The following is a 26,088-nucleotide window of genomic DNA, read 5'->3' on the forward strand; positions in this document are numbered from 1 at the left end:
AGACCATTTTCAAGGCTCAGGAAACCTTTGCAGGTGTTGATTAGCTGATTGGCATGTCACCATATTCTAATTGGTTGAGATAGTGAATTGGTGGGGTTTTGTCAAATGTGAGCCAAAATTATCACAATTAAAAGAACCAAAGATTAAAACTACTTCAGTCTGTAAAAAGCCGGCCCATTTTACATGAACACTGCTATCTCAAAAAAATGTGGGGCAGCTTACATTTTAAAACCTGTAGGGCCTGAACAATTATATTTTATTACATCAATTCAACACAAAAATATTAAAAACAGTCCTTAATAATCAAAGGAACACAGTTAAATGTCATACATGGATTTTTTTGTTAGTGTGCCAAGTGATTAACCAAAAAGCCCAATTTACCTGATATCACCTTATTATTAGAAAGGAATGTTGAGATGAACTCAACAAAAAGGCACAAGAAGCATTTCATCTTTATGTTTACAGTGGCGCTAAAGTCTCTCTTTAGTGTATGATTGTCCAAAATAAGTTTCTGTTGAATTTTGATGGACCAACAACATTTCTGTAAAATTCTAATTAAAATGTTGCTTGCAATAAACAATTTAATCAGAACAGTGTCTAGAATATTTTTCACCAACTACTGTTTCAACAATGTGAACTAAAGATGAATGTTTTCGAATCACCGCTACCACTGCGAGTCAAACTTGAGAACTGAATCAATCAAATTTGTGAACGAATCATTCAGACCACTTTTGTGAACTGGCAGGTCATCGCTAAAATTATCTGACTCACAAGCACAGCTATTACCTTTACAAAATTGCAATTATGTCTGTTCCTCACACAAAGTTATCACATGACTTAGGACAGAAGGCTTGAAACAAAAAGTATGATTCAAATGGACTTTATTAATCTGTTTACTTCATTGTGAAGTTTGACAGAACCAGTCCCTCCAGGTTATTCCATCACAGAAAAAAAAAAAAAGATTTACAGATTTATAAGTACAAATGTGAATAAGTTATGAATGAATTTTGTTTTTTGAGTGAACTTATCCTTTTAGCAAGCAGTCGATAGTGTCTATTATTTTCATTAGAGGGCGCTATATGCACACTGTTGACATGCCACTGCATAAACACTAAATCAACTGGATAAATCAAATCTGTATTTTGTATTATGAATAATAATATTAATAATAATAATTATTATTGCAATTTTGTTGTTTTTACTTACAATTCAGGTTTGGAACTATCATTCTGAATCATGCTGTCTCATTCTTAAATACAATCCTATTTAAAATGTAGGCTACAGTTTTTGCTCTCATAGTGATACAGACATTCAGACAATGAAAGAAAAACAAGTTACATCAGTGCTAGTTTGCATTAGTGTTTCAAACAGAAACCAATTGCACTGCCAAACATAAGAGCAGTGATAGCAAAGCAAGACTTTTGGTTACACAGCCACTTATGCAGGGTGCAGGCGGGATGACTTTCAGATCAGGAAGTGTTCCTTTATAGGATGATGCATTGTTCTAAAAATACACAGAAAAATGTGTCAGGTAAAAATGGTGGTCAGAACAGAAGCAGATATTGTAAAGGTGTGGACACTTACAAATGTGTCCACGACTGTGATGTGCTGGTCGATACTATTCAGTATTTGTTGGTATTCATTGACAGTTGTGTCATTCCAAGTCTTTGCATACATTATTTCGAGCCAAGACCTGCAAAATGATCCAATAAAAGGCACATTATCATTAGAGCACATTTTAAGAGCTAAATGTATTATAAATCAGGGTTTCTAATTAGATTACTGTGCATTGGATGCTCCCATCGCAGTTTGTAAAGCTGTTGAATCAGGGAAGCTCGAACAGACGCTCAGTTCCATAGCTGGATAGTAGACGAGGAAGGCCAAACACATCTCTTCTGTGGTAGAGAACCCCCCCTGCGGGCATAAAAACAATTTATTCTACAACATAAAATAGATCAGTAATAATCCCTGATATTTCAAGGCTTTTACTCTTCTTGAAAAAGGAACTCATACACATCAAGAACATATGAGATGTACCAACCCATGTGAGTGTGTCTAGGTTTTCAGTATTATAGGTGCACTGCACCAGCACTTTGTCATCCTGAAAAACCAAAAAAAGTTTCTTTATTTCACTTATTGACAATAATTATATACTAAAATATAGACTATTGCTGTATATAAATCATTGATTTTGTATTGTGCAGTGCCTACATTTGATATTGATGCTTAACAGCACTTACCAACTGCACTGTCTTAGTTTTACCCAAGTTTAGCATTTCCTGATATTCAAAATCATAGTTTTCATCCACAACTAGAAGATCAATCTGTTCCTCCCCTCTGAAGAGAATAAGAATTTACAAAAAAGTAATTAATTTCTGTAACTTCAGGTTATGAACCACAGAACAAAGAAATGCACACAGATGATATTAAGTCAACTATTTATTTAGGTCAGTCATTGGTCAAAAACATTTACCTGAAGTGTCCGACTCGCACCTTCCGCCCTGCCAAGTGTGTGTGCAGCATCACAGCGAACACCTGAAGATCATTTGGCGCCTCCAGAACCTGTAGAACGCAGCACACAACTTATCATGCTGAATCTGATCGTCAGAATGTGAGTAGATAAACATACTGTACATACAAACCTTTGGAATATTAGCAGTGTCACACAGGCCGTACGTGAGGAAGGATTTGGCTTTGGGTGGGATGGCGTACCCAGGGGCCACTGCAAGCCCTGTCATCAAAATACCTGCATCGTGTTGACGGAGTTCAGATGTGTAGTGGAATCGCAGACCTGAGTCATCAAGTCGACCTGTGTAATGAAGCAAGTATTGTTTTATCACATCAAAATCTGAAATATTGATCAAAGTGTGGTATTTCACATTGTAAATGACTAACTGACCTTCAACTGCAGTGGGGTTGTTGTAATGCACTTCAAGCCTGTAGAAAAATTCGTCAACATTTCCTCCAATTGGAAGTCCTGCCACCTCAGGAAATTCAAAAGCCTTGAAAAATATAATTGAATTTAAAACAAATCAGTTATTGGAAGGTTTTACATATAAATACTACTTCAATAGGCCCAGAAGCTGAAAATTAATCATCTTCTTGAGACGGATTCACTGTTTAGTGAATCATTTCAGAAAACCGCTCTGAACGATTCACTTAAGAATCAAACCGATTCGATTCTTGATTTTTAAAGGGGTCATCGGGTGTAAAACTAACTTTTATATGTTTGAACGTTAATGTGTTTTGGTAGTTTGTGTACACAACCACCCTACAATGATACAAATCCACCCAGTGGTATTTTTTTATCTTTAAAAGTAATATCCCCTTTTTAAAATCAGGTCATTCTTAGCTTCTTGTCGTTGTGACGAAACACATTTGATTGACATTAGCATCTTACCTTAGACCCGCCCTCACCGAGCTGAAACAGTCCGAATACAATTGCCATTGTGTGACTCAGGTGCAGAAGAAGACTCTAATTGAGCGATTGAGGTGTTCTGTTGTTGGATGTAATAATGAACATAGCAGTAGTCATTTACTACCGACATCTGAGCCGCTGAAGACGCAGAGGTTTAATGTTACTTTCGTTTTTAAATGGAAAGCGCCATTCCCAATCTACATATACATCTATCTTCATGCGAATTGTTCCTGATGCATCTTCACCCACAGCAGAAGTGAGTATAAGGGTTTTTTATGCATCTTTGCAAATGGCCTTTCTTAATAATGTGCTTGTTGGCAAGTTTCGCCGATAAACACGGCTAAAGTAAACATAATCCCAGAGAGGGGCGGGGCGAGCAGAGCTCGTGGCATTTAAAGGGGCCATGTCTTAAAATGAGCTGAAATTTTGCAGAGCTGATTTTGACAAGGTAAAAGGGTGTTTTTTTTACACTACTATTCAGAATTTTTAACCAAAGTATATTAGAGACTTTTCATTAAGACCCTAAAGAATCATATGAACTTGTGGAAAATGGGCATCCGATGACCCCTTTAATGATTTGATCGCAGGTTAACCATTTCTTCAAGTAATTAATGGTTTAAAATTGAGTTATTTCTTGCATGAAAATGCATTAAACCCCTTTCAAAGGTGATACTAACCCCTCCGCCAACTCCCCACACAGCGACGACCTGCATACACTGTGCATCCACCGTAGTGTAACATTCCACATCAAGCTCCTCCGTCACAGTCGGAGGGCAGCGGTACAGAATCAGATGATGAACGAGGTCAACGTTTTTGATCACCGGCTCAATCTGGACATAAAGTAAGACAAATGTTATCAAAATTGACAGATCCCTAGATAGATAATGTGTTAAGTGTTAAGTTTATAAACTGACTTACGCGATAAATGTGCTGTTTGACATCAAACACCGGGGCTTTCAATACCTTGCAGTGATAGTGGGTATGCTTGGCTGGTACAGTGAACTGAAGCGATTGTAAATGTAATCAATGTCTGAAAGTACACACTCACTAGCACATAACTGAGATAAACCATTTACAAAATTGTTGTAAACTACTGTTTAAAAGTAGGCAATAAAGTCAGTAAGAATTACAACTTTTCTTTAACAAGAAAGCAATACACTGGCCAAAGGTTACAGTAAAGACATTTAAAGGAATAGTTCAAGTTCAGATGTTTATCTGCTTACCCCCTGGGCATCCAAGATGTAGGTGACTTTGTTTTTTCAGAAGAACACAAACAAAGATTTTTTAACTCAAAACGTTGCAGTCTGTCAGTCATATAATGGCAGTCAATGGGAACCACGGATTTGAGAGTCAAAAAAACATACACAGACAAAACCAAATTAAACCCAGCGGCTCGTGACGATACATTGAGGTCTTAACAGACAAAACACTTGGTCTGTACAAGAAAATGAATAGAATTTATATAATAGATCTTCGTCATGCGGCGGCTGTTGTAAACGCGCTCAGGACAGTTAGACATTGCGGTGGATCAGAGGTAAAAAAATGATATAAACATTGTTCAGTTTCTTGTGCAGACTGATTGTTTTGTGTGTTAAGACCTCAATGTATCGTCACGAGCCGTATGATTTAATTTGGTTTTGTCCGTGTATGTTTTTTGACTCTCAAAGTCCCATTGACTGCCATTATATGATTATATAACAGACTTTGTGTTCTACTGAAGAAACAAGGTCACCTACAGCTTGGATGCCCTGGGGCTAAGCGGATAAACATCAAATTTCATTTTTTGGTGAACTATACCTTTAAAAATTCCCCAAATTCATCAAAATCTGAAAAAAAATTTTTTTTTTACATTGATAATAAATGTTTCTTAAACAGCAAATCAGAATGATTTCTGGAGGATCATGTGACACCGACTGAAATAATGGCTGGTGAAAATTCAGCTTCACAGGAATAAATTACATGTTTTTAATTATATTAAAATCTAAGTTTTAAATGTTGCTCATGAAATGTAAGACAGAAAATTGGTTTTACAGACAGAACAGCAAAACAACAACAAAAAAAGTTCTTACATTGACCATAGTTACGTCAAAAAAGTTGCTGTTTGGAGGGGTGACTTGAGGCATGTACTTCAACAGGTTCAACTCCTTCGTGCCTCTTTGTGTACTGTGGTATGTGATGTCGTCAGTCTGTCCGTACGCATAGATCAGCTTCATGGGGAGATCCTGACCATGCAATAAAAAACACTTTTATTTGATTGTTTACATAAAATGAGAAGCACTTTAGCAACACGCACACTCCAGCTAAATGCCGTTGACATTCATAAAAGTTTGCAGTGTGTATGTGGCCACTGATAACTTTTTTTTAGCTATTTTGATCTAGAATTTCAGGGTTTTTAAGTTCAAAAGACAATCCATGTTTTCAGTTTAAGGGGCGTTTTTGAAAGGCAGCTGAGAGCTCCTTGACAAGCAAGGTCAGCAGCTTGTTTCGAGAGAGGAGTTCTCAGAAATGCCCTGATCCCAGTGGACATTACTGGTTTTGTTTTGCAATGTCATCATTAGGTATGGGCCAATTACTGGTTTCAAGATATATCATGGTTTGAAAAATCACTGTTTTAAATCCAATAACATTTTTAAAGAGACTTTAAAGGAAAGAATTCTGTAGCAGGCATTATCTTATTTATGAACATTATCTTATTTATGAACACACTGGTTTGTAGTGCAAACTGTTTTACCATTTACTGCACATTGTTATTCTTCTCGTTATTTCCCTATAGGGGCTAACAAACTGAAAGTCATAGACTTACTTCTGCGTTAAAGAATAAAGTGGATAAGCGCAGCGTAAAATCTCATAACGGCCAATGCCTAAATGTAATGTAATGTAGTTTCACCATCATTGTTTTCTGAATTAAACTGCAAAGTAGGCCTACATTTTTACAAACAATGAAGGGGAGTGTTACATTGTTGGTGTTGAATTACTTTTCCTTTGTAAAGAATAGTTAAAAGAAAAATGGTTAAATAAGCTCACAGTGATGGTTAGATCATCTTTATCACAGGAATCGATGGACCTCTGAAACTTCATGACTGTTTTCCCATTAGACTCGGTCAGAGACAGAAGTTTGTAGTTCTGTAGCTGGTCAACCTCAGGCATTGCATTCCCCCCAGCATGACGGTCCTGAATACGGAAAAACAGAAAAGAGAAATGAAGCATGTATGTATGCGTAGCAACAGGTGTTTTTATGGTGCTGTAGTTACAGTTGTAGTTGCAGCTTCCAATCTGGGCTAACACTTTGACTCTCAACCTTTTACAGTAATATCAAGACAAATGCATATTTTAGAACATCTAGGTTGAAAAACAAATATTAATACAGTTTTATAGTCTAATAAAAAAGTAGACTTTGTCACACTTATAAAGTTACTTACTGTATTAAATATCCCAGTTTACAGCCACTGAGAAAACTAAGTATGTAGTTCATAATTAATTAACTAAATATGAAATGCATATCAGTGTGAATCCAAAATAAAAAAGAATTAAATATAAAACATATAAAATAACTTATTATATTTTATAGAGCATGTAATTCCACTGTAAGTGACTTATTGACATTTTCAGCCTCAGTCTTGATGATGTAAAAGGCTGAACCCAAATATAACAATTTAAACTGTAGATAATTAACTAAATGTGACAAACACGATGAATCAGAATCATATACAGAACAAAATGTCAAAAGAATATAAAATTAGTTAATTGACTCATTGACAGTTATCAGTCTATCTTAATGATGTGAAAGACTAAAGCCAAATATAATAATATAACAATTTACACTGTAGATAATTAACTAATGCAATGATATTAAAATGTCACGATGCGATAATATCTTGATATGAAGTCCACGATACATTTATTGCGATATTTAAAAAACAAAAACAAATGAAGACTGAACATTTCGTTCTTTTTTAAAGTTAAATTATTCTCACTAATGCATTTTGAGAGTTCAAAATTAACAGCTCCAATCCATGTTCTGAACTTAAACTGAATTGACTTGTACCTGAACTTTGAAGGGGACTTAACCCTCTTTTTATTTGTGGTATACTGTCTCAGTCTAAATTACATTCACACTGGTGATTTAGGAAGCCAAACAAATTAGAATATAATAATAATAATAATAACAGAAATTTTATATTATTGTTATTCCTATGACAGTAATAGCCACATACTGTAAAACAACTGCACTGTAAAATAAATGAAAATGAATATTGCATAGGTATATTATTTTTCCCTACTAGAGAAATTACAATACTTCTTTCCTAATTTCTACACTTAAAAGAGATATTTTGAATTTGGACTGTAATAACGTTACCTATTTAAACCGCTAGCTGTCAGCAATTCATACTGCACTTTTAAGCTTTTATTTTGACGGAAAGGGCAGTAGAGCTTTTATTTTAAAAATTAAAATCCAGCTTCAGTGAAAACAGGCTTACAAAAACATGTCTCTCTACAAATCTAGTGAAATTTTGTAACTGGTGGCCGTTGCGTTCTCAAACATGAGCTAAATTCATGGCACATGCAATAAACCAGTTCACTGCATTCACTGTGAACTCAGCCGTTCTGAGGCACGTAAAACACCGGATCACGAGCTGATCACCTGAACGAAGTGTGCACTTCACTTTAAAACACACAGCGAAAATTATGAATTATTATGATTAAGCCATATTGTGCTTTTGGTTTTAGTTTGTTTGACAGATACTGTGCCTATACTATGCCATAATGGCCTAAAACCCAACTTTAAAGATGTTTTATGTTAGAATAAAAAGTTTAAATGTATTTTAAAAACTACACTTTACCGGAAAACTTATATCGTCATGTGACCACAATACTACCGCAATACTATGATATTGATAATACCAATACATCCCTACTAACTAAATGTGACAAACACAATGAATCAGAATTGACAGAATACAGAACAAAATATCAAAAGAATATAAAATTAGTTGTAACTTCACTGTTAAGAGTTATCAATCTCAGTCTTTACCGAAAAGTAACTGCCATCAGGTCCAACTCCTCCAATGACAATATCGGCTCCAGTCATTCCTCCTTTGGGGCTGAAGCCAAAACCGACCCAGCCGCTGGTGTTGACCGTGACCTCGAACATGATGGTGCGTTGGATCTCATCAAATCCCCATCTCAGCCGCACATTGTTCTCGTGGTCCAGGTGTTCAGTGAAAGGTAGAAGAGGGTCTTCCTGAGCCCAGGACCACTGGACTGAAAACAAGAGTAGGACAAGAGATAATGTGACCATGTTTTCTTTTCAAAATCTGACAAACAGTCTTTGTGAGGTGTTTGAGAAGGCAATGACATGAAACTGCGCTGTTGTCACTTTAACAGCTCTTTTTGTAAGCTGTCTGTAACCCCTCCTCACCTGAGTCTGTTCTCCTCCCCTCACTGTGGTCTGATGAATCAGGTTCACATGTTACATTATTACATGTTACAGTATTATTGGCTACAAGAGAAATTACATTCAGCTTTTAAAAATGCTTTTCATCTTTTCATGAACAAGCATTCAAAAATGACCCTCTATATGAAACAAACATTTATTTTAGAGTTGTAATGAACAGTAAACACAGAATAGAGTAATTTACTACATTTATGACTATGACAGAAATAGATTAGTTAATGATGTTACATAATCTAAAGTAAATAATTATATTGTGCCCTTTCAGTATCTTTTTATCAAAGAAGCAGATGTCAGGACTGGAGTTAATGATTTGTGACCCTGGACCACAAAACCAGTCATAAGGGGCAGATTTATACATCATCAATAAGCTTTCCATTGATTTGTGGTTTGTTAGGATAGGACAATATTTGGTCGAGATACAACTATTTGAAAATCTGGAAGGTGCAAAAAAAAAAAAAAGACAAATTAAGAACATTTTTACATTTTAAAGTTAAATTATTCCAACTAATACACTTTGAGAGTTCAAAAATTAAGAGCTTCAACTCATGTTCTTAACTAAGAAAACTCAAGTTAGAAAAAAGTCAAAAAGTGAATTGACTTGTACCTGAACTTTAAAGGGGACTCAAACCTCTTTTTATTTGTGATATATTGTCTAAATTACATTCACACTGGTGTTTTAGGAAGCCAAACAAATCAGAATATATTAATAATAATAACAACAATTTTATATTATTGTTATTCCTATGACAGAAATAGCCATATATTTAAAAACAATTGCACTGTAAAATAATTTAATATATATATATATATTAATTTTGCTTTGGACTATAGTTAATTATGTTATATAAGCCAAAGTAAATAATTATATTTTGCCCTTTCAGTATCAAAAAAGCAGAGGTCAGGACAGGAGTTTATGGTTTGTGACCCTGGACCAAAGTTTTTTTTTTTTTTTTTTTTTAATTTAAATTTATACATCATCTGAAAGCTGAATAAAAAATAATTTTCCACTGATGTATGGTTGTTAGGATAGGCTATTGTCCGAGATACAACTATCTGAAAATCTCAAATCTGAGGGTGCAAAAAAAAAAAAAAAAATATTGCGATATTAAAAAAAAGACAAATGAAGTACATTTTGTACATTTTAAAGTTAAATTATTCTAACTAGTACAGTTTGAAAGTTCAAAATTAAGAGCTCCAACCCATGTTCTTAGCTAAGAAAACTTAAGTAAGAAAAACAGTAAAAAAATGACTTGTATCTGAAATTTAAAGGGGACTCAACCCTCTTTTTATTTGTGGTAACTGTCTCAGTCTAAATTACATTCACACTGGTGATTTAGGAAACCAAACAAATAAGAATATTAATAATAATAACAACAATTTTATATTATTGTTATTCCTATTACAGTTATAGCCTTATATTGTAAAACATTTGTACTGTAAAATAAAAGAAAATTTATAGGTATATTAATTTTGCTTTGGATTAGTTAATTATGTTACATAAGCCAAAGTAAATAATTATATTTTGCCCTTTCAGTATCAAAGGAGCAGAGGTCAGGACCGGAGTTTATGGTTTGTGACCCTGGACCAAAGGTTAATTGTTTTGAAACTGAGATTTATACATCATCTGAAAGCTGAGTAAATAAGTTTCCAGTGATGTATGGTTGTTAGGATAGGACAATATTTGGCCGAGATACAACTATTTGAAAATCTGAAATGTGAGAGTGCAAAAAAAAATGTATTATTGCGATATAAAAAAAAAGACAAATGAAGACTTGGAAAAATTTTACATTTTGTACATTTTAAAGTTAAATTACAGTTTGTTACTAGTACAGTTTGAAAGTTTAAAATTAAGAGCTCCAACCCATGTCCTTAACTAAAAAAACTTAAGTTAGAAAAACAGTCAAAAAATGACTTGTATCTGAAATTTAAAGGGGACTCAACCCTCTTTTTATTTGTGGTATACTGTCTCAGTCTAAATTACATTCACACTGGTGATTTAGGAAGACAAACTAATTAGAATGTATTAATAATAACAACAAAAAATGTATGTTATTGTTATTCCTATTACAGTTATAGCCTTATATTGTAAAACATTAGCACTATAAAATAAATGAAAATTTATATTTTAGGTATGTTAATTTTGCTTTGGATTAGTTAATTATTATACATAAACCAAAGTAAATAATTATATTTTGCCCTTTTAGTATCTTTACATCCAATAAGCAAAAGAAGCAGAGGTCAGGACTGGAGATAATGATTTGTGATCCTGGACCAAGGGTCATTTTTTTTTAAATTGAGATTTATACATCTTTTATACAAAGCTTTATACAAAGATTTATACAAAGCGGAATAAATAAGCTTTCCATTGATTTACAGTGTGTTAGGATAGGACAATATCTGGGCAAGATACAACTATTTGAAAATCTGGAATCTGAGAATATTGTCCTATCCTATTTTAAATATTTAAAAATCTGGAATCTAAATTTAATTTAAAAAAAGACAAATGAAGACTTGGAAAAAAAAATAATTTTGTAGATTTTAAAGTTAAATTATTCTAACTAATGTACTTTGAGAGTTCAAAATTAAGAGCTCCAACCCATGTTCTTAACTAAGGAAACTTAAGTTAGAAAAAAGTCAAAAAGTGAATTGACTTGTACCTGAACTTTAAAAGAGACTCAAACCTCTTTTTATTTGTGGTACTGTCTCAGTCTAAATTACATTCACACTGGTGATTTAAGAAGCCAAACAAATTAGAATAAAATAATAATAACAACAACAATTTTATTTGATTGTTATTCCCATGACAGTAATAGCCACATACTGTAAAACAATTGCACTGTATAATAAATGAAAATGAATATTTCAAAGGTATATTATATTTGCTTTGGATTAGTTAATGATGTTAAAGTAATATATGTAAAGATAAGCTTAAGTAAATAATTATATTTTGCCCTTTCAGTATCAAAGGAGCAGGAGATTTGTGACCCTGGACCAAGGGTCAATTTTTTTTTTTTTTTTTTTTTTTAAGTTTCATTCATGGTTTGTTATGCTAGAAGAATATTTGACCGAGATACAACTATTTAAAAATCCATATTATGTCTATATTAAGTTTTGAACCATGATATTACTAATCAAAAATTACATTTTGGTATATTTACGCTAGGAAATTTACTAAATATCACGAAACACAATCTTTACTTTATAGCCTAATGATTTTTGGCATAAAAGAAAAATCAATCATTTTGACCCATACAATGTATTTTTGGCTATTGCTACAAATATACCTGCGCTACTTAGGGCTGGATTTGTGGTCCAAGGTCAAACCAAATCTAAAACGAAAAAACAATAGAAATAGAAAGATTAATTTGTTAAGTAATAATGAAGGGTGTGTGTGGGTGTGATTTTTCCTAGTTGTGAAAAGGAGTGTTCTCGATTTGCTGATGACTCTTTTGGTTGCGTGCATGGGAGTCATTGGTCATAAAGTGCACAAGAAATGCCATTGTCCGCATCAAATTACATTTCCAAAGTCATTTTAATTACTTAAATGTGAGTAAATTGTGTACTTTCATATTTCAAATAACATTTGTAACAAAAAAAGTCAAAATATGGGGGAAATAATGTTCCAAAGTGTAAAATTGTCATTTAGTTTAATGGTCTGGACTTTGATTTTACCATTTTATATATATATATATATATATATATATATAAAAAATATAAATATAAAGTTATAAAATTATCTTGACATTTTCAAGTAAGTATTAGCTGTGTTATAATAAAAAGACTGTCTTATTGTTTTTTTTAAGTATTTAAATAATGCAGTTTCTCAGAGGTCATTCAGTGTAACAGGAATAAGAAGATATTCTGAAATCATATAAAAAACTGACAGTCATTCAGCAGTCTGTGACATAATCACCGTGTGGTGCTGCAGAAAAGTGAGTTTATTGCTCTTAAATACTTGAAATGTCACCTTGGTGTGGTAAAGAAGGTTACAAAAACACGTCATTCAGTGAAATGATTTAGTGATATTGCGTGCAATATGAGCTGAAGTAAAAGTTTCGTCATTCAGGGTAATGGTTTTGTCATTCAGTGTAATGCAAATTCTCTGTTACACCACAAAGTCACTGTATAAATAATTGTAGCATCTCATTGATATTACAGATGAATTAGGAATGTTTAGTACTGACAAATATGTGTTAAACCTAATAAATATTATTATTTGAATGCATTCTGGTATTGTTTAATTTGTGTTATTGTTATAACGTGCATTTAGCCAGGAAATGAGAAGGGTATTGAGGACTACAATTGTTGGAATAATAGCTTGCCAGTATTTCTGGGCAGAAAGACACCCTCACTACAGTATGTCACAAGTTCAAGAGAGATCACTCCACCCCAAATACTCATCCTGATGATGATGACATTTATGTTGCAAACAGAATGTATTAATAAATATGGCTGCAAGCAGTGATTTTTGAGGCTGAGTCAGAAACGAAGTGACAAGCCAAGCAAGCATGGCAGGGAAGTAACAGTAAAATGCTGATTATGCTGATTATAGTTCAACATTTTAATTTATATTTCTCAATCCGAACAGCAGAGTCCTTAGCCATCTTCAAGAATCGGCTAAAAACACATCTTTTCCATCTTTATTTTACCCTCTAACTCTATCACCCTCTATTCTAATTCTATTCTAAAAAAAAAAATTTTTTTTAAAACTTGCTCTTTTTTCACTTACTGCTTGTTTCCTAAAAAAAACAAACAAAAAAAACAAAAACGAACTAACACTAGCTTCTCTGTTCTTGTTTTTTCACTAGCTTGCTTTTTCTTTTTGTATTCTATTTTCTTTTTTTTTACTATATAATAAAAAAAAAACCTTGATACGTGTACTGCGTTAGGCTAAATGAGACTTGTCATAGCACTTGCATGTTATTGCTCTTTTGTTGTTTTTGATTGCTTTCATTGTCCTCTTTTGTAAGTCGCTTTGGATAAAAGCGTCTGCTAAATGTCTAAATGTAAATGTAATTGTAACATTTGCTTCTGCAGTCATTTATTTAGGAATATTATTAAAACTAATTTAATGACACAGATTAATACTAAAACATCTCAGTTATGGGAACAATGGCAATGTTATCTTTATTTTTGGCAAAGTGTCATTCAGAGTAACAAATATATTTATGTAAGAAACGAAACAATATACTTATTCTGACCTGTACTTAAAATACAAAAAAATGGTAAAACAAAGTGGTTTGAAAGACAATTAGCAAAGTATAAACATTGAAAAACAACAGTTAATTGGTATTTGAGGTATTTCTTTTAATATGTCATCAAATTATTCATGTTTTAAATATGCCTAACAAGATTTTTTGGTATATAAATATTGTTACACTGAATGACATTTTAGTTTGGTAAAAATGCATGATAGTCAATATTTTTTGTTCAGAAAAGTATAAAGTTAAACAGGACACATTCTAATGATGTATGAGGAGAAAACAAAATTTAAAGCTGTATTTGTCACATGTGCAGGAAGACAAGGAGGCAGGGGAACCACAAGGAGACAGAGGTAACACACAAAAACACTGATTTATTAAACTATAAACAAAAAGGCACGGCACAGAACAAACACGTCAAAACGTTAACACCGGACGAGGTAAGTGAGGAAACACAGACTATAACAAGGATAACGAGGGGGAAATACAAATATGGGCAAGACTACACCAACTAAGACTAACAAAAAGGGGGAGAACAAGGACTAAAAGCATTTATACTAGAAACAGAGGGGGAAAAACACTGGGAAGACAGAACAGAACAGGACAAAACACTTTTATTTTTTTAATGCTTGAAACACCCTTTTCGTCTTTGACCCACATCCAGACGGTTGTCATAAAGCCTGACCGGCTTATCAGCAGTTGTATAAGACTGAAGGGTTTTATGTAAGGGTAATGTACATCCAGCCTTATTGCCACAAAAGTAAATAATTAGACATGAAACACTGATCTGAATTGAAATATTTAAGCGCAAAGCTTCCGTAAATAAAGCAGTTGCTAGCAAGCGGCAAGTACAAACTAAACAGACATTTACACTGCAAAAAATGCTTTTCTTCCTTAGATTTTTTTTTCTTGTTTCCAGTCAAAATATAAAAACATTCTTAAATAAAGAAGGATTCTCTAGAGTAAAAATTATTGTCTTGTTTTCAGAAAAAACAAGTCAAAATTAAGTGTGTTTTTTTAAACAAGTTAAATAATCTGCCAGTGGAGTAAGAAAAATAATTTTGTTTTCTGTTTGAAATAAGATTGTTTTGCTTACCCCATTGGCAGATTATTTTGCTTGTTCTAAGCAAAAACTCACTTAACTTTGACTTGTTTTTCTGAAAACAAGAAAATATTTTTTACTTGTCTAAAATCCTTCTTGATTTAAGAATCTTTTTATATTTTGGCTGGAAACAAGACAAAAAATCTAAGTAAGAAAAGCATTTGGATACGGTGCAGTCACACCATAAGTGGTGTGACTGCACCGTATCCAAATGCTTTTCTTACTTAGATTTTTTGTCTTGTTTCCAGCCAAAATATAAAAAAATTCTTATTATGCAACATATGGCAATAAAAGATGTTGATTTAAGACGAAAATGTTTCAAAATCTTACTAGTATGTTAGTTATCTTATAAATCCATTCCAGTGTACAAAACAGTCGCAAAATGAGCGTGTGTTATTAGTTTTTACCGGTTGTTATGTTATCCCGAAATAACATACCTTGGAATGTGGTGACGGACCAATCAGAATCGAGTATTTCACAGAGCAGTGCAATAATAGTTTTAACCGGTTGTTATGTAAGGGATAATCAACGGTCTGCCGTGCGTTAAAGGATTTTAAATGTACGACGTGGAGGCTAATAACCGCCCGACGCGAAGCGAAGGGTGGTTGCCTCCGCGAAGTGCATTTAAAATCCTTTAACGCACGGCAAGCCGTTGATTATCCCGCTTATTCCATGGTTACAGACAAATTAAAACTAGGATTGATATTTGACTGAATGGATAAAAAAGACGGTTATTTTCGTCAGTTATGACACGCAGCTCTAGCATTCTGCCCGCTTCAAATCAGACTCAGAGATTAAATAGTCCGGTAAAACCAGATTTATTTGAATGAAATATAGCATTTGTTTCAGTAGATTATCGATCGACCAAGAGAGAGTGTGTGAAGGCAAGAGAGATGACAGTTGTGTGTGTGCATAACGTTACCTGCCTGCATGCTGTGCGTCTCTCTCTACAAACAACGATTCATTCAAAAACAGCATCTTTACCGCCCCGTTGCTGAGGAATATAATGTAGCGATCTAGTATCTAGGATATTTTAATAAGGATCGCAGGCAAACGCTGACAAGAAGTTTATGTATGTGCGCAGCACAATGCGATCTCCGACTTCTCTCTCTCTCTCTCTCTCTCTCTCTCTCTCTCTCTCTCTCTCTCTCTGTGTGTGTGTGCTTTTGCGTGCATCTCATAGTAGACTGTATAAAATAGATGCATCTAGTAAAGCAGCGCATTAATATAGAACGGTGATTAAACTGACTTGGAACTACCTGTGCATTAAACGGTTTTACTGCACACCTGCCAGCCAATCAGAATCCAGTATCCAGACATTCCATGGAATAATGGGAATATAACATACCTTAGAATGTGGTGACGGACCAATCAGAATGGAGTATTCCACAGAGCAGTGTATGATTTTCACTAGAAATACAGGGCGGCACAGGGTGTTGTTGTTAGCTGTTTACTGGACAGAAGTTGCCCAGACAGCAAGCCAACATTGAATAAACATAGTTTTTCCATCTGAATCATCATTATGGTTGATGTTGAAATTTCAATGCAAAATAAATGTTGAATCACCATTACCATATCGACGAAAACCCGATGTTATTAATGTTGATGGCAACAATATTGCAACAACATTGATCTATAGTTATCTTTATGATTGATTAAGCATTGATATTTGGTTTATCGGGCGATCGCTGAATGTGTTGAAAAGTCATTGATTTATAGTTGACCGGGAAACGACGCTGTTGTTGAAGAGTCATCGGCATATAGTTGACCGGGAAATATGATTGAAAATGCATCGATATATAGTTGACCGGGAAATTTGATTGAAAATCCATCGATTTTTGGTTGACTGGGAGATCAACACCAATGTAGCCTACTGCACCGGACACAGCTCATTTCTGGACCTTGGCACAAGCGTACAGGTAAGTTTGCTTAATGTTCGATATGAATGAATTGTACCAAATCAAATACTGTTAGGTTGATCGTTATGATCGTTAATGTAGTAACCGACGCAGTGCTGAAGTCGCTGAAATAGATTTTTGTTTTACCAATGTATCAAAATATTCCAAAAGTATTGTGGTTCTCTTCTAGCTTATAAAGTTAGCAAAACCTTATTGATGGATTCTGGGAGAACTTTAGGGTTGTTTCGTATGTGTTATGCCTTATTTACTGTATATGTAGCCTACGTGTTTTAGTGTAGTGTGATTACCATTTTAATTCTACCCCGTGTGTGACCCTTCGTGTTTGGGTGGCTGCGTCCACCCCTGTGTGTGTAGCGTGTCGTGTCGTGTGTGTATTTGACTTTCCTATGTGTACTGTGTTCGTGCCATGTTCTGCTCCGAATCCTTGACGACAACTTGATTGAACAAATCATTGACTAAATAACAGTAACATAATTTTACTTGTATTCTAGACGCCTTGACTCAACGTCTTACAACGGCAAACACCTATGACTTCACTCAAGCGGTACAGAAGTGGCTGCGCTACGCCCCAGAACGAGCGGGAGGAGCTGGAAGAAAGACGCAGCAGGAGTCAGCACTTTAAAAAAAATGAAATAATACAATAAAAAATATTGTTTAATTTTTAAAGAATGCGTGGTGTGTCATTTGTGCTAGTCTAGGTTATTGCCTAAAGGTATAGTTTCTATTTTCTATATTTTGCTAGCCCATCCTGGCTGTCGATAAAGCAGGATTACATCTTATTAATAATGTTTTTAATATTATATTAAAATTACAGACCTTCAGATTCAACCTGTGGTATACTAAAACACCATTGAAGTTTTGTTGATATGCTGGGATTTCAACATTGTTTCAATATCCATTGTAATCGAAATACCATTGAAATTCTGTTGATCTCTAGGTATGACTTAAACATTGTTTCAATGATAATAGAGGGTGCAACATGATGAAGAATCAACATCAGAGTTCGACGTTGATTCAATGATTTTATCGTTGACAGCGGGATGTTGATTTAACATCGTTTCAATTACTATTTGCTATCTGGGTGTCTTCCTCAAGAGGAGCTTATGGACTCATACAGCCGTTTAAATCTTAAGACTTTTATCTTACTGGAGATGTCTGAACTAAATGTATGAAAAACGAGTGGCACCTAAAATACTTGATTGAAATAACACCTACCACAAACGATAAAAAATCTAATCACAATCGACTGTGATTGGTCCTTCGTTGAGAAAAGTACCACGTGATAACACTGCTGACGCTTCTTCTGCAGTTCTGAGCAAACGTTTCTTCTTTTTAATGTTTTTTTTAACCTGTTCAAATAACAAACAGGCATTAACATTATTGTAATTATGATTACACAAATACAATAAATTCAAGCAGCCCACATTGAAAGAAAGACAACTAAATATAAAAATAAAAACAAAATGATTACTTAGAAATAATAAATACCTAAATATATAAGCAAATTATAACAAAAATGTAATTACATTATTATTTAATTAGTCATTTATTGAGCTTTAAGGCATTTCTTTTTTCTTTCGGCTGCTTCAAGGATGTTTTTAAATGCTAGATTTGTGCTTGTCCGGGCAATAGTTTTACCTGATTACAAATAAATAATTGTAAAAGAACGCTAAAAAAAATAAAAAAATAAAAAATAAATTACCCCATAGTATCCTCATGGGTCTCTAAGGTCAAGTTTTTACCGTTTTTTTTTTTGTTTTGTTTTTTAACCGCGGTCATGAAATACTACACATTTCCACTAGAGGCCGCTCTAAACTCACACATCTGTCGTTTTAGCCCGCCCTCTCAAGTTGAACTTGACAAAAGTTAAAAAAGCTGACATAATCATAAATTAAAACGTCAATGGACACAACTGTTTAAATATTTACTTGCACAAAACAGGACAAATACATTTTTGTATTTATTCCTACTTTATTTAACATTAGCACACTGTGTGTGTTAGTTTTTACTAATTATAAGTCTAAAATATGATTCTAAAACTCTTTCACTGCAGTCTAACATACGATATATATGTGTAAGGCTTTATACTATATGATAAAAATAATAATAATTATTCGCCATGGGTAAATGTATTATATGCACACTACATAAATATTATGCGTGCTATTATTTTTTAATAATAAGTTCTATATTTTTTGGTCCAACACATTCGTACAGCAGCTGTGTGAGTTTTTTTCAGGCCACTCGATCTGTGAGTTTGTTTCCGGTTGTGTCTCTTATGTGTAACACACTCAGCTGCAGTGAAGTTGAACAGCTCATGACTGCTGGAAACGACGGGTTTGGATTTACACACATTTTTTGACCCACTACATTTGAGTCCTTTGGGCTCTAACAAGAGAATAAAGCGTATTTGGTGATGTAAATAAACTGTTTTGAGAAGGATCGTTTTTGGCAGAAGGAAAATGTCTGGATGAAGAAGAGAGAGTTTATCGCCATTAAACTGCAGGTTTCTGTAATGACTGGTTAATGTGTGTATAATGGAGACGAAGGTAAGAACTTGTTTGACTTATTTTTGCTTAAAGTTTGTGAGTGATCTGTTTGTAATGTCTTTGCACTGAGATCACACTGGGCAAAGTATTTCCAAACACACGCCGATATATTAGCTCTTAAGTGTTTATAACCGTCACAGACATCACAACTGACATGTTTAACTCTCCGAAAAGGGCCTAAAACGACTCTTTTCGTTATTTTAACGATGTTTAAGGGCTTTCTTGTGAACGTAGGAAAATATGGATCATTAAGAGTCTTGTGACATTTTAGTGGGACCCTGACGTCATCTGCAATGCATACTGGGATATGTAGTTGAATTGTTAATCATTCACCAAGTTTAATAAATCATAGAGCCTAAACACTAACTAATTACCCATATAAGCGAGAGCTTAGGTCTCTGAATGTAAATCTCCTTGGGATTATATATATTAAGTCTTATGGGACCCATTAGTGAGAGTCTGTCATAGCCATTAGTGTGCATTTAAATGCATACTACTTAGATATTGCTTAAATTGGATCAAATTCCAGAACAGTTGTTGTATTTTTGATGCCCCTAAAAGAAAATTTTGGCATTTCCAGCATTGCTTTTGTATGTTTACCTATAAATAAGCTTGAATAAATGGGCATTGAACTACTTTTATGTCTGTATAAATACTATGAATTATCATTAAAAAACAAAGTAACTTTAACTCTTTCATGCTTAATGACCTTTATTTATAAGAATAACACTTAAAATGACTGATTTCTCTCATATTACGTTGATTTATTTATTATAAACAGGACAAGTCTGAAACAAAATTACATTTTTGTATTTGAAATAATACTAGAAATTGCCTTTAAATACAATAACATTTTTTGTGAACTCAAAGTATGATTAAGTAATTGTAAGAAACTTATGTATTATATGTGTAAAACAACATCCACTTCCTTTTCTGTTAAAAAAATACTGTTAAAAAATAGAAAAAATGACACTTTTATTTAGAGCTACTTTACAGGAGAATCTGAACTCCGTAGTTTTTATATTTGAATTTCTGTAGTTGATTCAGCTATTTTTCAATTTTATCACTTTAAAGCTGCTTTTACACAATCTGTAATGTAAAAATCATTATTCAAATGAAGGTTACTTGATTTGCTTTAGATTTACTTTATTTTAATTTACCAGATAAAAGTTTTTGAACATTAAGATTTTTAATGTTTTTAAAGAAGTCTCTTCTGCTCACCAAGCCTGCATTTTTTTGATCCAAAGTACAGCAAAAACAGTAAAATTTTTAAATATGTTTGCTATTTTAAAAAACTGTCTTCTATTTGAATATATTTTAAAATGTAATTTATTCCTGTAATTTCAAGGCTGAATTTTTAGCATCATTACTCCAGTCACACGATCCTTCAGAAATCATTCTAATATTCTAATTTGCTGTTAAAAAAACCTGTATTATTATTATTATTATTGAAAACAGCAGAGTATAATCTTTTCAGATTTCTTTGATGAATAGAAAGTTCAGAAGAATAGCGTTTAAATAGAAACCTTTTGTAACATTAAAAATGTCTTTATCATCACTTTTGATTAATTTAAAGCATCCTTGCTAAATAAAAGTCCCCAAAAATGATAAAATAATTAAAATAAAAATTATACTGACTCCAAGCTTTTGAATGGTATAGTACATAATGTCACAAAAGATTTTTATTTAAGATCTTTGGATCTTTCTATTCATCAAATAATCCTGAAAAAAAAAATACTCAACTGTTTTAAATATTAAAAATAATAATAATAAATGTTTCTTGAACAGCTAATCAGCATATTAGAATGATTTCTGAAGGATCATGTGACGCCAAAGACTGAAAGGATGGTGCTGAAAATTCAGCTTTGATCACAGGAATAAATTGCATTTTAAAATATATTAAAATAGAAAGCAGTTATTTTAAATAGTAGAAATATTTCACAGTATTACTGCTTTTCTGAGAATTCTTGAAAAAAAAAATCTTACTGTTCAAAAACTTTTGACTGGTAGTGTAGCTTCATTATTACTTTCAGTTTTAATATGGTCTCCCTGATTTAGTCCTTAATTTAGTCCAGTTCCCTCGACTGTCTATATGAGGATGTTTCTAATGATGGAGGGTTTCATGTGCTCGCTTCTGCTGCAAAGCTGATATATCAATCCAACCATTATGAATGTCTGTTACTTGATCCCTGTTCCTCATCTTATATCCTCATTTTGTTTTTTGACGTTGTCATCACTTCGTATCCTAGTTCATTTCTCTGGAAGACTTGTGTAATCAGACGGTTTGTGATCTATCCAAATTTCAGTTGAATCAGACGTGAGTTCTCTCACACACAGACTCTCTATGTCTGATGAGCATCAAGGAGTCGTGGCTTGTGAATTCCTACATAGAGAGAGTCTGTCTCACTGTTCATACAGACCTCACTGTTTGCCATTTCGATAGCTTCAGGATGTGTGTGTTTCTGTGTTGGCTCTATGTGTGTTAGAATAACGGGAGCTTTGTGGGAAGTGTTTCTTCTCAATGTACTGTGGAATTGATTCTGTTTTGTGACCATTTGTATGCTCAAATTTGATCACAAAAATGTGCTTTGTATAATTGTGTTATGAGGAGATGTTCACTTCCAGGACAAAAATGAACAGATAATTTACTCAGCCCCTTGTCATCCAAGATGTTCATGTCTTTCTTTCTTCAGTCGTAAAAAAAATTGTTTTTTTTGAGGAAAACATTTCAGGATTTCTGTCCATATAGTAGACTTCTATGGTGCCCTGAGTTTGAACTTAATAAATGCAGTTTAAATGCAGCTTCAAAGGGCTCTAAACGATCCCAGCCGAGGAAGAAGGGTCTTATCTACTATCTAGTGAAATGATTGGTTATTTTCTAAAAAATTAACAATTTATAAATGCTCGTCTTGTCAAGCGCTGCGTCGACTCTGTGTGTTCTGGTTTTAGACAGTTAGGGTATGTTGAAAAACTCCCATCTCATTTTCTCCTCCAACTTCAAAATCACACTACATCGCTGTAGAAGTACCGACCCAGTGTTTACAAAGTGAACATGCAAAGAAGATCAAACCCCCTTTACCTTTAAAAATAGGTAAAACGGCGATGCAGGATGATTTTTGAAGTTGGAGAAGAAAATGAGATGGGAGTTTTTCAACCTACCCTAACTGTCATGAACTGGAATACACAGAGTTGACGCAGAGCTAGACAAGATGAGCATTTTAGGTTAAAAAGTATATAAATTGTTAATTTTTTTTAGAAAATAGCCAATTGTTTCTCTAGATAAGACCCTTCTTTCTCGGCTGGGATCATTTTGAGCCCATTGTAGATGCATTTAAACTGCATTTTGGAAGTTCAAACTCAAGGGCACCATAGATGTCCACTATATGGACAGAAATCCTCTAATGTTTTTCTCAAAAAACATCATTTCTTTACAACTAAAGAAAGAAAGAAAGAAGACATGAACATACTGGATGACAAGCGGGTAAATATCTGTAATTATCTGTAAATTTTTGTTCTGGAAGTGAACAGCTTCTTTGATTTTTTTGTTTGTTTTTATCACCACTTTTCAATACCGTATGGATGAATCTCATGACAATGTCAGGGTTATAATTCACCTCAAAAGAAAAGAAAAAAAAAATAGGAAATAAGAGCATAAAAGCATAAATAAAAAAAAATTATTAAAAACCTTTCACTCTCAAATTCTTATTGCTGGAAAAACTCAGCATTAATACAATTCAGAAAATACTACCACTTAGAAATCTACTTAAATGTAATTTACTTTATCTTTCATTCACTCATTCATTCATTTATTTGCATATTTGCATTACAGTAATGAGAATGAGGGTTTTTGGCATTTCAGATCTCTGATTTGGGGTGGAAATATGATAAATTGTTTTAAAATAAGCTAAAATAAGCTTCAGTTTCTTTACATGATATATAATTTAATGCTTTTATACGATTTTGTCCTAAAAATGGCTCAGAGACCTCAATTTTTGTGAGGTTTACCCATTTGCAAAGGTGACATTTGTTTATGTGAATTCATTGATTTATATAAAGCATATAAAAAATCTGAGAGACCGTGTTAGTTAAATGTTAAACGGTTTAATGCTGAGGTCATGTGAAAAAAATCCTGTCAAACAAGACTAGCTGGTTCTGTTCTATTAATAAATAATGATTACTTAACATATTTGGTGTCTGTATATGTGTGTTTTACTTGGACGTGTTCTGTCTCCACACAGGCACAGGTTTTATATGATTTCTCAGCAGAGCCTGGAAATAATGAGCTGTCGGTTCGAGAGGGTGAGACAATCACAATAACTAATCAGGTAAGTTTATTTTACTTTCATAATCTTTTATAACACCTGGCTCTCCATGTCTGCTTTGGGTTGTTGCATAGATGGATCAAAAGCTTAAATTAAATTGACCCATTCTCTTCTGTTCCCAGAGTATTGGTGGAGGATGGATCGAGGCAAGGAACTCCAGAGGAGAAGTCGGATTGGTACCAGAGGACTATATAGAGGTATGCAGCGGTCATCAAAAACAGGTTTTGCAAAGGCAACATACTATATATACGCTACTTTTGAAAAGCTTGGAGATAGTTAGAAAGAAATTGAACAGCAAATCAGCAAATTAGAGCGGTTTCTGAAGGATCGTGTGACACTGAATACTGGAGTAATGATGCAGATAATTCAGTTTTGCATCACAAAAATAAATTACAAATTAAAATATATTCAAATAGAAAAGGGTTATCTAAAATGATAATAATATTTCAAAATATTGCTGTTTTTTTCCTGTATTTTTGATCAAATGAATGCAGCTTTTGTGAGCATTACAGACAGGGTTTCCAGGTCCTAGAAAAAAGTCCAGCCCAAGGCTTACTCAAAATCCGCCTAAAAAGAATGAAAACTAGCCAAATTGTTTGCCATGTCCAAACACAGTTGACAACTGATTTATTCCATTAATGCACTTTAAAATAAACATTTTCATTTTATTTATTCTGTGTTTTTAATTTTAGCAAGACTTTTTAGGCTATATATGTGCATTTTCAAATATTGAATCTGTATTTTATTGTAATTTTTTCTTTTCCTCATTTTCATTTTTAGTACTTTTCATGATAAATTTTAAAATTAGGGCTGGACGATATGGCCAGAAATATTATGACAATATTTTTTCCATATCATACTATATCAGTATTATTTTCAATATTAATTTACCATTGATATGGAAGGAAATGTTTTCCACTTGTTTGTTAGACCTTGAGAATGAATGTATAACTGAATTATTAATTGAATTAAATTAAAATTAAAATTAAATTAAATGTATACCTAAAAATTTAGTTACACTTTTAAGCCACCTTTTAATTTAGGACCTTTTAATTTTAATTTTTCTCTAAATTCAGTGCTTTCCATTTTATTTATTTTGTATTATTTATACAAATGTATCATTTAAAAAAAAAACGTGACAAATTTAATGGATTAATAAACGTTTAACAATTTTTCAATCTTAAAATGTAGAATAATAGCCTATATAACATTTAATTTACAACAAAATATTTTTTTCTGTAATTAGACACTGTACTATAAAACCTTGTGTTTAATATAAAAACATGGATGAAAAAAACATCTTGAATGATATTCCTTACAAATAACAGTATTACTACTTTGAGAAGTACATCATAGTAATATGTTTCTGCTATTCATTCCAAGTATAATACTAGGGCTGGGCGGTATACCTTTTCATACCGAATACCGGTGTTTTTTTTTTTAATGATATTCATTTTTCATATACCCCAATACCGGTGAGTGTGTGCGTACAAAGCGCTGGGAACACGTATGTTGACGCAAACAGAAACCGCAGCTTGCACGTGCTTGTCTGAAGCAACATATCTGCGGTGTGGACGTATTTCAGTATATCTGAGAAAGACCCAGGGTTAGCGATTTGCAAAACTTGTAATGCCGAAATTTCAAGAGGGGGTGTGTCTGCAGTGATGAGAGCAGAGATCGTCGCATTGTGCGCAGACAGATGTAGCTTTCAGTGAGAGAAAAACAATGGCTTTACGTTGGTGTTACGTCGCAATATTTTAAAGATATGTCTTTTCTATATACTGTATTTTTATTAATATTTATGTTTTAAAGCCAATGGATATCACACAAGCAACGTGGAAACTGATCAATATGTTAAAGTGAAAGTAAAAACTGACTTTCAGCATCTGATGTGCATTCTTTCAGACAATGAGAGACGATTATACTTCATATGCTGATATTAATTTAGTCCCTTAATATTTTTCTTGTGCCCCGAACATGGTGGGAAAAAAATAAATAAAAAAGAAACGTATTTTGTGTAAGGTTTGTTTTTGAAAGTCTTAAAGCTCTTAATTTTCATTGATGACTGCAGTGTTATTAGGGGGTTATGAAAGTCATAATTATGATTTCAGGTGGTCTAAAA

The 26,088-nt window shown here is 33.3% G+C and overlaps 2 protein-coding genes across 3 annotated transcripts in view; one reads left to right on the top strand and one right to left on the bottom strand.

Annotated features, from left to right (window-relative positions):
* Window positions 1–864: 864 nt before the first annotated feature.
* Window positions 865–8,786, bottom strand: LOC141348382 (DBH-like monooxygenase protein 2 homolog). The gene is made up of 13 exons (XM_073852692.1): window positions 8,451–8,786; window positions 6,443–6,589; window positions 5,488–5,640; window positions 4,337–4,420; window positions 4,096–4,248; window positions 2,900–3,002; window positions 2,643–2,809; window positions 2,474–2,562; window positions 2,241–2,337; window positions 2,042–2,101; window positions 1,784–1,914; window positions 1,585–1,693; window positions 865–1,504 (listed from the first exon to the last, which is right to left on the bottom strand). The coding sequence occupies exons 1-13, from the start codon at window positions 8,715–8,717 to the stop codon at window positions 1,364–1,366; spliced, it is 1,701 nt and encodes a 566-aa protein (XP_073708793.1). The 5' UTR covers window positions 8,718–8,786; the 3' UTR covers window positions 865–1,363.
* Window positions 8,787–19,376: 10,590 nt separating this feature from the next.
* snx9b (sorting nexin 9b) overlaps window positions 19,377–26,088 on the top strand; it is a 34,112-nt gene continuing 27,400 nt past the window's right edge. For both annotated transcript variants that reach the window (XM_073853077.1, XM_073853078.1), the window contains exons 1-3: window positions 19,377–19,644; window positions 23,883–23,969; window positions 24,089–24,163. In XM_073853077.1, the coding sequence (XP_073709178.1) occupies window positions 19,633–19,644; window positions 23,883–23,969; window positions 24,089–24,163 (174 nt within the window). In that variant the 5' untranslated portion in view covers window positions 19,377–19,632. The remainder of the gene's footprint in view (window positions 19,645–23,882; window positions 23,970–24,088; window positions 24,164–26,088) is intronic.

Source organism: Garra rufa, chromosome 13 (assembly GCF_049309525.1).
Source record: "Garra rufa chromosome 13, GarRuf1.0, whole genome shotgun sequence".
NCBI classification, from domain to species: Eukaryota; Metazoa; Chordata; class Actinopteri; order Cypriniformes; family Cyprinidae; genus Garra; species Garra rufa.